At 51.1% G+C, this 14,665-nt stretch overlaps 2 protein-coding genes across 5 annotated transcripts in view; both read right to left on the bottom strand.

Annotated features, from left to right (window-relative positions):
* TRIM14 (tripartite motif containing 14) overlaps nucleotides 1-6,770 on the bottom strand; it is a 29,866-nt gene extending 23,096 nt beyond the window's left edge. The window contains exons 1-2 of one of the 4 annotated variants that reach the window (XM_047828912.1): nucleotides 6,264-6,770; nucleotides 3,677-3,787 (exon numbers count right to left, since the gene is read on the bottom strand). In XM_047828912.1, the coding sequence (XP_047684868.1) occupies nucleotides 3,677-3,787; nucleotides 6,264-6,479 (327 nt within the window). In that variant the 5' untranslated portion in view covers nucleotides 6,480-6,770. Of the gene's footprint in view, nucleotides 1-3,676; nucleotides 3,788-6,027 lie in introns of all 4 variants that reach the window. The other 3 variants (XM_047828913.1, XM_047828914.1, XM_047828915.1) reach the window with 3 other exon arrangements.
* Nucleotides 6,771-8,571: 1,801 nt separating this feature from the next.
* The window catches only part of CORO2A (coronin 2A), a 56,275-nt gene continuing 50,181 nt past the window's right edge, over nucleotides 8,572-14,665 (bottom strand). Inside the window, exons 9-12 of the mRNA XM_047828911.1 lie at nucleotides 14,414-14,526; nucleotides 13,975-14,065; nucleotides 12,813-13,057; nucleotides 8,572-11,559 (exon numbers count right to left, since the gene is read on the bottom strand). Coding sequence (XP_047684867.1) covers nucleotides 11,428-11,559; nucleotides 12,813-13,057; nucleotides 13,975-14,065; nucleotides 14,414-14,526 — 581 coding nt within the window. The 3' untranslated portion in view covers nucleotides 8,572-11,427. The remainder of the gene's footprint in view (nucleotides 11,560-12,812; nucleotides 13,058-13,974; nucleotides 14,066-14,413; nucleotides 14,527-14,665) is intronic.

Genomic DNA, 14,665 nt, shown 5'->3' with positions numbered 1-14,665 from the left:
GTTCGTGGATTCAAGCTCCAGGTCAGGCTCTGTGCTGACAGCTCAGAGCCTGGGGCCTGCTTTGAATTCTGTGTCTCCCTCTCTCTCTGCCATTTCCCTGCTTGCACTCTGTCTCTCTCTCAAAAATAAACAAACATTAAAAAAAAATTAAAATGCTGACCATTAATCTCATTCTTTTTATTATCTTTTTTTAAGGTTTATTTATTTATTTATTTATTTATTTATTTTCAACGTTTTTTATTTATTTTTGGGACAGAGAGAGACAGAGCATGAACGGGGGAGGGGCACAGAGAGAGGGAGACACAGAATCGGAAACAGGCTCCAGGCTCTGAGCCATCAGCCCAGAGCCCGACGCGGGGCTCGAACTCCCGGACCGCGAGATCGTGACCTGGCTGAAGTCGGACGCCCAACCGACTGCGCCACCCAGGAGCCCCTAAGGTTTATTTATTTATTTTATTTTTATTTATTTTATTTTTATATATATATATTTTTTTTAACGTTTATTTTTGAGACAGAGAGAGACAGAGCATGAATGGGGGAGGGTCCGAGAGAGGGAGACACAGAATCTGAAACAGGCTCCAGGCTCTGAGCTGTCAGCACAGAGCCTGACGCGGGGCTCGAACTCACGGACCGCGAGATCATGACCCAAGCCGAAGTCAGCCGCTCAACCAACTGAGCCACCCAGGCGCCCCTATTTATTTATTTTAAAAGAGAGAGAGAGTGTGTGCACATGAACAGGGGAGGGGCAGAGAGAGAGGCAGGAGAGAATCCTAAGCAGGCTCCAAGCTGCTTAGGCCCCAGAGCCCAAGGTGGGGCCGAACCTACGAACCATGAGATCATGACCTGAGCTGAAATCAAGAGTTGGACACTCACCTGACTGAGCCACCCAGGTTCCCCTTCTTATTACCTTCTGAGGGCCACTGAGCTGTATGTCCAATAAACCATACACAGATTTGCATGCTGAAAACTACAAAATGCTGACAACCCCCCCAAATCTAAATAAATGAAGAGGGGTGTGGTCACAGACTGTAAGATAACATAGTAAAGATGTCAGCTCTCTCCAATTTGATAAACATGCTGAACACAATTCCTACCAAAATCCCAACAAAGCAGACAAGATCATTCTCAAACTTAAATGGAAAGGCAAAGGAACTAGAATAGCTAAAACAATTTTGAAAAAGAATCCAGCAGGAGGTATCAGCTATTTCAGGACTTCTCACCTCTAGCAATCAAGACCATGTGATAGTAGAGGGATAGACTCGTGGATCAATGGAGCCGAATAGAGGACCCAGAAATAGCCTCAGCCAACTACGGCCAACTGACTTTTGACAAAAGCAATTCAATGGAGAAAACACAGTCTTTTCAACAAACAGTGCTGGAGGAATTGGATATCCGTAAGGAAAAAAAAAAAAAAAAGACCTTTGAGCTAAATCTCACACCTTATGCAAAAATTAGCTTGACAAGAATCATGGACTTCAATGTAAAATTATAAAACTTTTCGGAAAAAAAAAAAAAAAACCAAGGCGGAAATCTTTGGGATCTAGGGCTAGCCAAAGAGTCTCAGTCATGACAGCAAGAGCACAATCCATAAAAGAACACAATGGATACCCTGGACTTGTTTTTTTTTCTTAATGTTCATTTACTTACTTATGAAAGAGAGAGTGAGCGAGAGAGCATAAGCAGGGGAGGGACACAATGGGAGGAGGAGGCACAGAATCCGAAGCAGGCTCCAGGCTCTGAGCTGTCAGCACAGAGCCTGTTGCAGGGCTCAAACTTACAAACTGTGAGATCGTGACCTGAGCAGAAACCAAGGGTTGGATGCTTAACCAATTGAGCCACCCAGGCGCCCCTGTCAATTCTGGTTTTGATACTGTGCTGTATGTATGTAAGATCTAACCCGTAGGGCAAACTAGGTGGAAGGTACACAAGGCTTCTCTGTACTACCTTTGCAACATCCTGTGAATTTGGAATTATTTCAAAATGAAAGTTTAAAAGTTGGAAGAGAAGACTAAAAGAAAGAAAATTCCATTCCTTAGAGGAAGCTGAAATGGGCCCCCTTAGACTCTCCACATGGGTCCTAACTCTTTCCTGGGGAGCCCCCAACCATACGTGCTCAGAGATTTGCAGACAGTGAATCTGTATCCCAATTCTGTTCTAGCTGCACAGCCCAAAGCACTTCCCCCATCCCTTGCCAAATCTTTTCAAACCACTATTGGTCTGAGCCCGGAGAAATGCTCTTGAAGACATGAGCGTCTCTATTAATAATGAAGCTGGGGCCACAGGTATAAACCACAACTGTCCCCAGCACACTCGGGCATGCAGTCACAGACAGTGGATGCTGTGCCAACAGGAGGTCAATTCTGTGGCCTGGCCTGGGTCTTGGCCTCTCCACTCTGCTGTGGGCCTGGCCCAGAAAGTCCTGGGTGCCAGCTACTCCCTTGGTCGGAGCCAGTCTCTCTGCCTGACTTGTGAGGGGTCAGTCCAGGGTTATAGAGCCCTCAGGGGCAGAGACCCTGGGCAGGCATCCCACCCTAGCCCTCATTTCCAGGAGGGGCCAGCTGAGGGTGAAAGGGGAAGGGACCAGTTCAGTTCACATAAAAGGACCAGAAGACCCAGCAACTTTTTTAGTCAGATGGCAGCTCCCAATAACGTCAGCCCCAACTTCCCATTTCAAGCCCACAAAAGAATCCAAGTAAATAAACACTGCTATGAAAGGAGAAGCCTGAAGAAAGTATTTATTTATGGAATACATTGATACCCTATTTTCTTTCTTTCAACAAAGCGGTAAAACCCAAAGAGCTGTTTGTATGCTCCTTATGCTGCATTTTGCTTTGTTTAAGGTGATTTGGGGTGCAGGGGATGGATGACTGGTCCCTCTAAGAGAATGGCCTTGGCGGTTGCCAGAAGGAAAGGCTGTTCCTCCATTTTGTGAGCTGCCACGGGGCAAGGCTAAGGTGCTGGGCAGAAGTGGATTCACACAAAGCTAACACAACAGAAGCTTAAGGCTCCTCATTAGCCAGGGCCCTTCATGGTCTTGCACCTGATTTTGTGTCATTTTTCTTTCTTTCTTTCTTTTATTTTTTTTTTCAACGTTTATTTTTGGGACAGAGAGAGACAGAGCATGAACAGGGGAGGCGCAGAGAGAGAGGGAGACACAGAATCGGAAACAGGCTCCAGGCTCCGAGCCGTCAGCCCAGAGCCCGACGCAGGGCTCGAACTCCCGGACCGCGAGATCGTGACCTGGCTGAAGTCGGACGCCCAACCGACTGCGCCACCCAGGCGCCCCTCTTTCTTTTTTTTAAAGTTTATTTATTTTTGAGAGAGACAGAGGCAGCGTGAGTGGGGGAGGGGCAAAGAGGGAGACAGAGAATCCCAAGCAGGCTCCTTGCCATCAGAGCAGAGCCCGACGTGGGGCTTGAACCCACGAAACCGTGATATCGTGACCTGAGCTGAAACCAAGAGTCGGATGCCTAACTGACTGAGCCATCCAGGCGCCCCTTGTGTCATTTTCCTTAAAAAGAGTCCCCTACATTATAGAAGTCTCAAGCCCCATCAAACCTGATCTGCCCCTTTGAGGTTAGTTTTGATCTTCCCTTGGCTCCATATTGAGGAGAGCCTTGTGTACCAGGGGAAGTGTGAACATCTCAACTAGAACAAGGAAGAAATGTCCACTTGCCTTGAGCTTCTCGGAAGCTTCTTCTATCTGGGTTATGTTGCCAACTTGCTGCTGCTTCTTGGCTTCCAACTGCTTTAAACATTCTTGGATGCGTTTCTGTATGTGAAAGAGCTAGGAAAAATTAATACTTAATACTGTGACTTTTGAGATAACAAGCCACCCCAGGGGTCATCTCCTCCCACCCCTGTATTTTGTTTCAGCTGAGGTATGAGACTCAGAGGTGAGGTGACTGGCCCAGAGTCACGTGGCAAATTGGAGGATGAGCCGGAATGAGGGTCCCTCTGATCCTCAGAATCCCACATCAGATATTCTTCCAACCTTGATCCCCCCTCCCTTTTTTCTAGAACAATTCCTGCTTATGGCCTGGTTTTTCACCCTTTCAAATAGGACCTGAAGGCAAGCAGCTTGGGGACAGGAGAAGAGCATTTCACTTATGGAGTCAGTATTAACTAAGCACCTATTACATGCTAGGGAGCCTGTGGCCCTTTGGCTTGAACTGGGGTTCAGAAGACCTGCATGGGTGAGGTCTGTGGGGGTTCATGCTCCCTTCTCCCTCCCACCTGAAATGGCTCCCTTCCAGAGTTCCTTGTTTTGCAATTGCCATTTTCCCAAAGGCCTGCTCTGTGAGCCTCTTCCCCACAGGTTTGAGCTCGCCTCCATCCAGATCTTCTTACAGCTGGCCTTACACACAGCTGCTGGCCCCAGGTCTGGCTGCCCCGTCAACTGGAAGCTCCCTGAGGGCAGGCTTGCTCCATTCCCAGCTCTGCCATGGGGATCACGGGGTGACCCAGAAGTGTTTGCTGAATCAAACACAATGACCAAGGGCTGCCAGCTTCAAGTGGAGAGCTGGAGCCACCCAGCAAGCCATTATGAGCATAAGCCCCAGAGGGACAGGCGGCTTCCTAGGTCTGATTCCTGGCCCTCCTTTCATGTGACCTGGACAAGTGACCTCACTTCTCTAAACCTGTTTCTTTAGCCATAAACATGGGGATAACTGCATCGTGTTGCTGTAGAGAATGAAAAGTACACGAAGTGCTTGGTGCAGTGTTTGGCAGGCAGTAAGTACTCAACAGGTATAGCTCTTACTGTTATTTTAACACCCAACAAGCATCTGCTACTGTGTGCAGTTGTATTCTAGGTCGTGGCTGGGGGTGAGGACACAATGGTAACCCAGGTAGAAGCCACAGCCTCAAATTCGGGGAGCACATCTTCTACCCCACTGTGATTTCTAAGCCATCAAGTCTAGCTGCTGTCACCCAAAGATAACCCAGCCTCCTGGTGCCTGGGCCTCCCAGTCACATGGTGCATGCTACCTGGTGGAATCCTACTCATCCTTCAAGGACAATTCCAATGGCACTCCTCTGGGAAGTCTTCCTGCGCTCCCTGCTCCTAGTTCATACTGTCTTCTCTCTGGCTCCCCAATTACGATACTTATCACACCGTATTGTCACTATTTGTTCTCACCTCACCAGCCGGGAAATTTCTGATCAGGGAAGAATTGAACTGTTCCTTAAGTCGTGGCACAAGGTGTGTGCCAAATGAATGTCTGATGAATGGATGGAAGGATGATGGATAAACAGGTGAGTGGGTAGGTGTGTGAACACAAAATGAGTATGTTGGTAGGTAGGTGGGTGGACCTGCCTATGAGATGCCCAAGCCCTATCTCTGGAAGCAGCCATGTTAATTCTGGAAACAGCCTTCTGAGGAGCTATTATTATTACAGTTATTTCACAGATAAGAAAGGCCTCAAACCCAAGACTCCCCCCTGCCAACTGAACCAGGTCCCACAGGGCCCATTCTCACCTTGGAGCTCCAAGGTTGTCACAATGTGAGGAAAAAGGTCATTAATCACCAAAAACTGCTGGCAAGAGGAAGTGGTAGAATCAACATCCGCCAGAAACGGGCGGGCCTGCCTATCTCAGGGAGGCAGAGGATTTGACCAGAGTCACAGAACAAGTTGGCCCTAAGGCTGGAACAAGAGTCGGGAGCCCCTGACCACTATTAGGATTATGCACAGGTGAGGGCTCCAAGGTGGGAATGGGCCAGTGGAGGCAATCCAGCTGTGGAGTGCTGGGTTCAAAGCCAGCCTCGGCTTCCAGAGGCTTTCTTTTCTTATCAATAAAATGGCTGTCATAGCTCCCCACCTGGCTGTTAAATGCGTGGAATGGGCACGTGCGTGGAGGAGAAGGGCGGAGTCGGTGGCTGGAGGCCGCTCCCAGGGCAGGCAGTCAGGCAGTCCTCGGCCCCTGTCGGTGAACTCCAGGAGAGAAAGCCAGAGATGCCTGTGTGGCTTTTCAACTTTCTCTAAAGGCAGACTTTCTTTCAGGCCAAGGGCGGTGTGGTGGACCCACCGTGGTGGACGAGGTCAAGGACATCTGCGGATCAGTCGGGGCGCCTAAGTTTTCACTCCCGAAACCCACCTCTTCTGAAGCTTAACTGATCCTTGGCGACAGCAGGTGGGCCGCCTACAGGTCCTCTGGGCCGCCCTTCGGTTGCAAACCAAACCGAAAGAAACGGCCGGCCCACCCGGCACGCCCCACCGAATCCGTTGCGGGCACCCGCCTCCGCGCGCCGCCCGCGTTCCCACCTGCACGTGCGCCGCCTCGTCCAGCGCCAGGCCCACCGGGTGGCCGCGGTGCGCGCCCAGCACCGGGCAGAGTGCGCACACGCAGCGGCGGCAGCGGCGACAGAAGAGCTCGACCACGCGGTCGCTATGCTCCGGGCAGCGCCAGCCGCTCGTGTCCTCGAGCTTCGCGGGGCCCGGCCCCCCCGGTGTCCCGCTTTGCGCCCCTGCGTCCGCCATTTAGCCCTCGGGTTCGGGCCGCGGTGTCGGGGAGGGGCTCCAGCGGAGAATCGAAACCCTGAGCGGTGGGGCGGGGCGGGGCGGCCCAGCTCCGGGAGGAAGAGAGGCGGGCGCGCCTCCCGCCGGGTAGCGGCGGCCATCGGCGCCCTGCGGCCCCGCGGGGTGCCCTCCCCCGCTCCGCCTGTCCCGGCAGCTTCAGTGGCGCTGAGGGGGCCGCCGCCGAAATGGGGTTCGCTCCTCGTGGGCTGACTGAAAGGAGGTGGGCTTCCCGGCTCAGTGATGCGAGTCCAGTCATGCTCAGAAAACTGCAGCCCTGTGGGTGGAGCCAAAGTTGGCGGAGGCCTCCCCAGGTGATGTGCGTTACCGACACTTTTCACTTTCCCTTGATTCTCTCTGCCCTTTCCCCGGGAGAAATCACCATTCCCACAACTGGCAGAATCACTCTGCAAACTCCCGTTGCCCCCAGGCTGTCTCCCAGTCCACCCGTGTAAATTCGTACAGCCATCATGGAAAACAGTATGGAGGTTGCTCAAAAAATTAAAAATGGAACTACCGTTTGATCCAGCAATCTCCCTTTTGGGTATATATACCGAAAGATTATGAAGTCAGTAACTGAAAGAGATATCTGCACTCGTGGGCACCTTGCAAAATTATTCACAATAACCAAGACGTGGAAATAACCAATGTCCTTCCATGAATGAATGGATAACGATGTGCTGTGTGTATATACAGTGAAATGTTATTCAGACCCAAAAAAAGGAAATCCTGCCAGTTACCACATGGATGGGCTTGGAGGACATTATGCTAAGTGAAATAAGCCAGACAGAAAAACAAATACTATTTGGTTTCGCTTATGTGGAATCTAAAAAAACCAAAAACAAACAGTTGAACTCCTAAAAACAGAGCAGAAAGGCGGTTGCCAGGGGTTGGGAGTGGGGGGGGGGGGTGGAAAGGGTACAAATTTCTGGTTATAAGATGCCTAAGTTTGGGGCGCCTGGGTGGCTCAGTCGGTTGAGTGTCAGACTTTGGCTCAGGTCATGACCTCGCTGTCCCTGAGTTCAAGACCCACGTGGGGCTCTGTGCTGACAGCTCAGAGCCTGGAGCCTGTTTCAGATTCTGTGTCTCCCTCTCTCTCTGCCCCTTCCCTGCTCATGCTCTGTCTCTCTGTCAAAAATAAACATTAAAAAAAATAAGATGCTTATGTTCTGGGGGTCTAATGTATAGCATGGTGACTATAGTACTGTATACTTGAAATTTGTTGAGAGTAGATCTCATGTTCTCACCACACACAAAAAATGGTAACGATGTGATATAACAGATGTGTTAATTAACTCGAATGTGGTAATCATTTCATAAGGTATACATATATTAAATCATCACGCTTGTACACCTTAAAAAATCACATGCAGGGGTGCCTGGGTGGCGCAGTCGGTTAAGCGTCTGACTTCAGCCAGGTCACGATCTCGCGGTCCGTGAGTTCGAGCCCCGCGTTGGGCTCTAGGCTGATGGCTCAGAGCCTGGAGCCTGTTTCCGATTCTGTGTCTCCCTCTCTCTCTGCCCCTCCCCTGTTCATGCTCTGTCTCTCTCTGTCCCAAAAATAAATAAACGTTGAAAAAAAAAATTAAAAAAAAAATCACATGCAACCTAAATATATACAACTTGTCAATAAAATTAGAATATCTCAATAAAATTGGAAAAAAATTCTCATTTCCTAGCCTTGGCTCTTAATACCCTTGATCCCTGCCCTGTCTGTACTCCACCCTTCACTTGTTTTCAGACCAGGGAATAGGCAGTTTTCTCTGTTTGGGATCTCTCTTTCCCAAATACCTTTTGCCCTGCTTGCTTCTATTTATCTTTCAGGGGCCTGCCGAAATATCACCTCCCCCAGGAAGCCTTCCTTGCTTCTCCTCTCAGAGCAGCCCACACTTTCCCTATCCTGGCCCTCCCCTTCCCTCCAACCATGACTGAAAACTTCAGAGGGCAGGGACCAAGTCCGTTTCCTGTTGTATCTGTTTCCCAGCCTGGTCTCTGGCCCAAACAAGGAGATACTTAATTGGTATTTGTGGAACCAGTCAAGAAAAGGAAAGCTCCATGTATTAAAATATTTAGGCAGATGTTGTTTATTATTTTGTTACATTCTTGCCATCGCACGATTTCACATCTATTTTCACTTTTATGTCTTAATTTTTTTTTTACAAAGGTAAAAGGAGTCTCGGAAACAACATTAAAACCATCAAACTATTTCAGGCACGGGTTCATATGAAAAGCATAGATCTATTTTTGACTTCCTTCTTCCCTCTGTGATACAATCAGGAAGAATAATTATCGTAGAGCTAAGGTGGGTAGCCCTCAACGCTCATCTCCCAGGGCTGTCTTCGTTCTCAGAAAGTTCCTGAGTCAACAGGGGGCTCCCAGAGTATGGAGTAAAGAAACGAGTGCACATTCTACTTGCCCTGAGTGTGAGGGCCCGACCCTGCAGATGCTGGGCAAGTTCTACTTCATCAGTCAAGAATATAAACAAAAACACAATTTTTAAAAAGTGGCTTAAAAAAATATTTGATAAAAAATTACCTATCCCTCTCCCTTGCTGTGAAATCACTTAAATTCATTTAAATAATCCTAGTTGTAAAAACAAAACAAAACAACCCCAAAAACAGTTTTGTTCATGGATGCCTTCATATTGTTTTTAAGCATGAGGTCTGGGTCCCTGAGGGGTAGGGAGAGCTCGAGAAGGTTATGTGCAGAGGAGGCATTCGGGTCCCTCCCCGGGCTCAGCCCCACCTCCAGCTCTTTGCAGCCAGTGCCTGTGGGCACGATGCTTCTTCATTCTCTGACAAGGACATGGGGATAGTATCATTATTCTGACCACGGGAATTATTCTGGCCCATGTCAGAATTAGAGTTAGATGTGCCAGTGAGTGGAGGTGGGAGGGCTTTGTAAACTGTGAAGTGCTGGCCACAGATGAGGTGGGAGAGGTAACCCCATCCAGTGGAGCTCTGCTTCCCTGGCAGTGCCTGGGATTTGGCCTTCGGTGAGCCCCAGTGACTGAGTAAACAAGATAGGGAACGTGGGCATCTGGGGCGTGCAGTCAGGCAAGGGGACCAAGCCATGGCTAGGGGAGGGGGCACTCAGGCACAGAAACCTCATCGAGTTGCAGCCGGGGGGCCCAGAGAGATGTGGGATGATGCTTCCAACCTGGACTTAGAGGGTGGGGTTGGAGTCCCAGAGCCTATCTGGTGCTCCTTGTCCCCCTCTGTACCACACATAGGTACAGATGGGCTAACGCAGTGGGTCTCCAGCCTCAGAGTATTGCAGAATCACCTGGGAACTTCTAAAAACATACACAAAGCCAGGCCCTGCTCTGGAGATTCAGCTTCAGCTGGTCTAGGGCTGGGACGGGGCATCTGTATTTCTCGAACACTCTCAAGAGGACCCTAATGTACAGCTTGGGTTGAAACCTACCAGGCCAGGTGGGCTCCTGCAGTCCCCATCTTAGCTCCAAGATCACCTTGTCCAGTGGGCAAAACCCATCATCTGCACCTGCTCGGAAGGTTGGGAGGGGGGGGGCATTTGACTTCCAACGTTCCCCATCTCTAGCTGGGCTGCTGTACTGACCACCGAGAAAGAACCTTAGAGAACAGGCTCAGAACACAGGTTCACAAAGGAGGGACACATAAAAACTCTCAGGCTGGCAGGGGACTTCAAGGCCATTTGGCCCTACTTCCTTGCCTAATGCAGTCATCCCTCTCCAGAAGCCCACATGAGTGGGTGGCCAGAGGCTCTGCTGGCATCCTGCCAAGTGTCGGGGCTTCCTACCTCTTGGACTGAAGCCTGCCTGTACCCTCCTGGAGCAGGCAGGCTCTGGGACCTGAGGGCTTTGGTGGTGGCAGTCAGTGGTCATAGGCACCACCCTGATGTCTGCTTCCCCACACGAGGGATAGTGTCTGCCCACATTTGGCTGATTCTGGTTCAAGAGAGGACGGTTTTGGTCTCCTATCCGTGTTCTAGAACTGGGCCAAACCTTGACTTATTTCCCAGAGGTTAAACTCCCTCTGCCCTTTCACCAAGGTCTTGTGAGTTCCTATAGCAGACCCAGATCATCACCTTATATAGGTAGTTTTCCTCAGGTCAAGACCAAGGTTTCTTGTCTCAGGTGGCAGATCCTGTAGAGGGCAGCACATGCCAGGGTCCCCTAGTTCAGATGGAGAAATTGAAACCAGAGAGGGAGTAACTTGAAAGAGGTACAGAGTGAGTCAGGGGCACAGAAGAGGCCAGAACAAATGGATTTCTGCCCTGTGGGCTGAGGGCTGCTTCAGACTAGAAGCAGCAGAAAGACCGACCCAACAGACCAGAAGCTTGACCCAGCCCTGCCATGAACCCTCTGCAGAGCCTGATCACTTGCCTCTCTCTGGGCCTCAGTTTCCCCCCCCTGTAAAATGAGGAAGTTGGGCCAGATCACAGTTTTTTAAACTTCTAAATGTTTTTTCAGAAGCAGAATTATGTATTCCATAGAGGCCACTATATAAATCAGAGAGAAGGGGAGCTGTGTGGTTGGAACGGGGTGGGGGGGAGCACAGCCCTCCTGCTTAGTCTTCCTCTCGTTCTATGGACCCCAGTTTGAAAATCTCCTAGGGCCTTCCAGCTCTAACTTTGTACAATGTTCTTTCCCTTCAGAAGTTACAGCTCATCGTGGACCCTTAAAAACAGAATTAACCAGAAGGCAAGATATCATCTACAAAGAGTCAATTCAGACAGTGTTGTTTTGAGAAGGCAAATAGAAAAACGGCACCACGTCCCTCCCACTAGAATCTTCCAGCGACCGAGAATTTCGTTTTCTGGTAAAAAATATAGAAATAGTGGTTGTTGTTGGGGGACTTGTGGTTTGGTTCTGGACCTCCCCATGGAGCCGAGTGGTGTCCCTGAGGGCGAGGAGGGCAGACATCTCTGCTCAGAACCTCTCTGAGCCCATCCGCAAGTTTTTGATCTCCAGTTCCAACTGTTTGGCCTGGACCTCGCGCTGGGTCACCAGCTCCCGGAGCCTCCGGATCTCCTCCTGTTGCCGATAAAACATCTGCAGCAGCTGGGAAAGTACAGAACAGAGAGAAATGTCACTCGGTGCCCCAGGATGGGAGGGGCCAGAACACCAGCAGGAAGGACAAAATGTTGCTCCCTTTTCACTCAGAAAGATGGAGGTGATTACCACAGCTGAGGCCTGAGGGAGCAACCATTGCACAGATGTTTTATAAAACCTTGTCTGGGGTGCCTGGGTGCCTCAGTCAGTTAAGCGTTCGATCCACATGTTTGTGGTCATGATCCACAGTTTGTGGGTTTAAGCCCCGCGTCAGGCTCTGTGCTGACGGCTCAGAGCCTGGAGCCTACTTCGGATTCTGTCTCCCTCTGTCTCGGCCCTTCCCCGGCTCACACTCTGTTTCTTTCTCTCTCTCAAAAATAAATAAACATTAAAAAAAATTTTTAAAAACCTTGTATTTACCCAAGAAATGAAATTTTAAAAGACTTGATCTTTCAGACTTTTTTTTTTTTTTTTTTTTTTTGCATCCTTAGACCCCCTGTGGCACAGAGAAAAGGATACTTGGCCCTGAAGTCTGGAGATTGGACTTTTCACCACTGCTAAAATCGGTGGCCTCAGGCAAGTTACTTACCCTCCCTGAGCTTCAATTTCCTCCTCTAGGAACTAGGGGGCCAGAAAACGAACCTCGGCATTAACATAGTTGCTGCGCTGTATAGAATGCAACTGGATGTTGGGTGCCCCCCACCTAAGGATCTCCAGATGCCACTGGATGCTCATGACACCCCTCCGAGGGGGGTGTCAGCACTCCATTGTACCACTGTGGGGACTGAGGCTAAGAGAGACTCGGCCCCTGGGTCTGAGGTCCTACAGTCAGTACTTAGCAGAGCCAGGATCAGAATTCCGCTGTGAGATGCCAGTCCCTGTGTTTTCACCCACAACCTACTGACTCCCAGGGCTCTGGAGAGAATTCAGGGAGGTTATATACCACAGTGCCTACTGCAGGACCCAGCACACGGTAGGCACTTAACACAAGTTGACTCCGAAAGCACAGAAAATCCTAGTGTCAGAACTGGAAAGGACTTTGATGCCAGATCAAACCCTCTGCATTTCATAGATGGTCTTCCACCATCATCTATCTATATGCAAACCCACCATCTTGGCATACAGATGGCGCTCACTGCCTGTCTGCTGAATGAATTAACAAAGTGAGTTAAATGGCCAGGCCAGGGCACACAGCTGGTTGTTTTTCTCACCCCTCATTTTCTCCCCCCCTTCCAAGTACAGCCCCTACCCCTCGTTCACACCTCGTTCTCTGTCTTTGGTGGGGGACACTCGAAGACGTCAAAGCCGTTTGTGAGCCGGGTTTTCTTCTCTTCCAGCCTGTGTTCTGCTGCCCTCCTTGGCATCTTCCCCTCCGGCAGGGAGAAGGGCCTCTGGCCATCTTCTAAAACCAACTGTTTTGTCCGGTTGAGGGAGGGGGGTCTCTCTGGGAGCGGTGGCTGGGAGCTCAGCTGCTCGGAGCCTGGCCTTAGGGACACGAGGACCGGCCCTGGGAGGGAAGCAAAGGGCTGCATGAGGACTGAGTGTCCATGAGCAGATGCTGCCACACGCAGACACACACAGTCACGTGATGGAAATGGAGCTCTGGCCACACGCAGACACCAGCCTGCACACCAGGGCACCAGGAGAGCACACACACACACACACGCACACGTGTGATCATCTAGGTGATGCCCGGTTTGTAGGAGCAGCAAAGTGCACACCCTGGAGCTGCCCCTAAACACCGTGAGTGCCTCCAGTGAAGCTCTGCCCTTGCTCTGTGGGGACAGTCCCACACGCATTGTGCTCTGCCGTCTACCAGTTCATGAATCCTCCCAGCAGCCCTGAGAAGCAGGGGAGGCAGGTATCACAGTCACAGAGGAGGCAACAGGCCCAGACAGCAGCAGAGCAAGTGTTGCCCAAAGCGGAGAGACAGAAGGACAGGGACGTCCCAGTCATACAGGCAGCTGCTGGGGCAGGGCTAGGGACCACACACAGCCTCCCCTGGGCTGGCCCTCAGGTGGAGAGAACAGGGAGGGTGTCAGCACAGGGAAGGAGGGCCTGAGGTGGGGTGGGGCAGCTGCTGCCCAGAGGGTCTCTCAGGTCGAAGAGCAATGCACCCATGTGGATGGGAGGAAAGGCAGGGGCACCCGGCTGAGACTCTCCAGTCACTCTGCACAGCCTGGAGTTTCAAGAAGTTTTCCATGGAACAAAATTCCTTGATTTGGAAAAGAGTTTCCTGAGCCACTTGGGGCAACGCCTCCTTTCTTGGACCATCCTAGTCCCTGGGGACCAACTGTCGAGGACCACCTGTCCAGGGTTACGGGAGAACACAACTAGAGGCCAGACCCCGCTCAGCTACTTGGGGCCACTAGACATTCTATTTCCCCGCACGTTTGCGCCGGGCCTCTTCTCAGCCTCCCTCACCTTTATTCATCCCACAGAGCCACTCCTGGGCCGACAGAGAGGGCTGGGTTCCTGCCGTGGGTGGGTAGATGTCCTCTTGGTAAGACTCCGACTGCAGGAGAAGCCAGGACAGTGAGGGCTGGGATGGCAAAGGGGCCGCCCAGACGGGAGGGCCCTTAGGGAGCTGGGGTCCAGGCTTTCCCCACCTGTGAGTTGAGGAAACCAAGGCCCAGAGAGCAAAGGGGCATGGCCAAGGTCACACAGCAACTCAAGAGCAGAGATAGGGCGAGACTTAGGCACCAACACTGCACTGACAATAAGGAAGGCCTTCCCCTTGAGGAGTGGCCCTCAGCCTTCCTGCTGTTGCCCCAGGGGCCTGGGCTCCAGGCTCCAGGCCCGGGGCCTGTTCTCTCCAGGAGGGGTTCCTGCCTCCCTCACAGATGGCTGCCACCACCCTTACCCGCCGGGGTACAATCATGGATACAGGCTCGATGAGGTTTTTGGTTGTAATCAGCTTATAGAAGCGGAAGATCTCGCAGGAGGACACGTCGAGACCTCTCTTTGGCATGACACCTGCGGGCAGATGGTCAAGGAGGGCTAAGAGGTTCTGGCTGGGCTGCGGTCACAGGGGCCCCGGTGTGAGTGGCAAAGCCAGGTCGCACACCCGGACGTGAGCAGAGAGTACCTTCCTCCCGCCACCGTTCCCTCTACA

Source organism: Prionailurus viverrinus, chromosome D4, assembly GCF_022837055.1.
Source record: "Prionailurus viverrinus isolate Anna chromosome D4, UM_Priviv_1.0, whole genome shotgun sequence".
Taxonomy (NCBI): Eukaryota; Metazoa; Chordata; class Mammalia; order Carnivora; family Felidae; genus Prionailurus; species Prionailurus viverrinus.
This window is presented reverse-complemented; position numbering and strand designations above follow the sequence as displayed.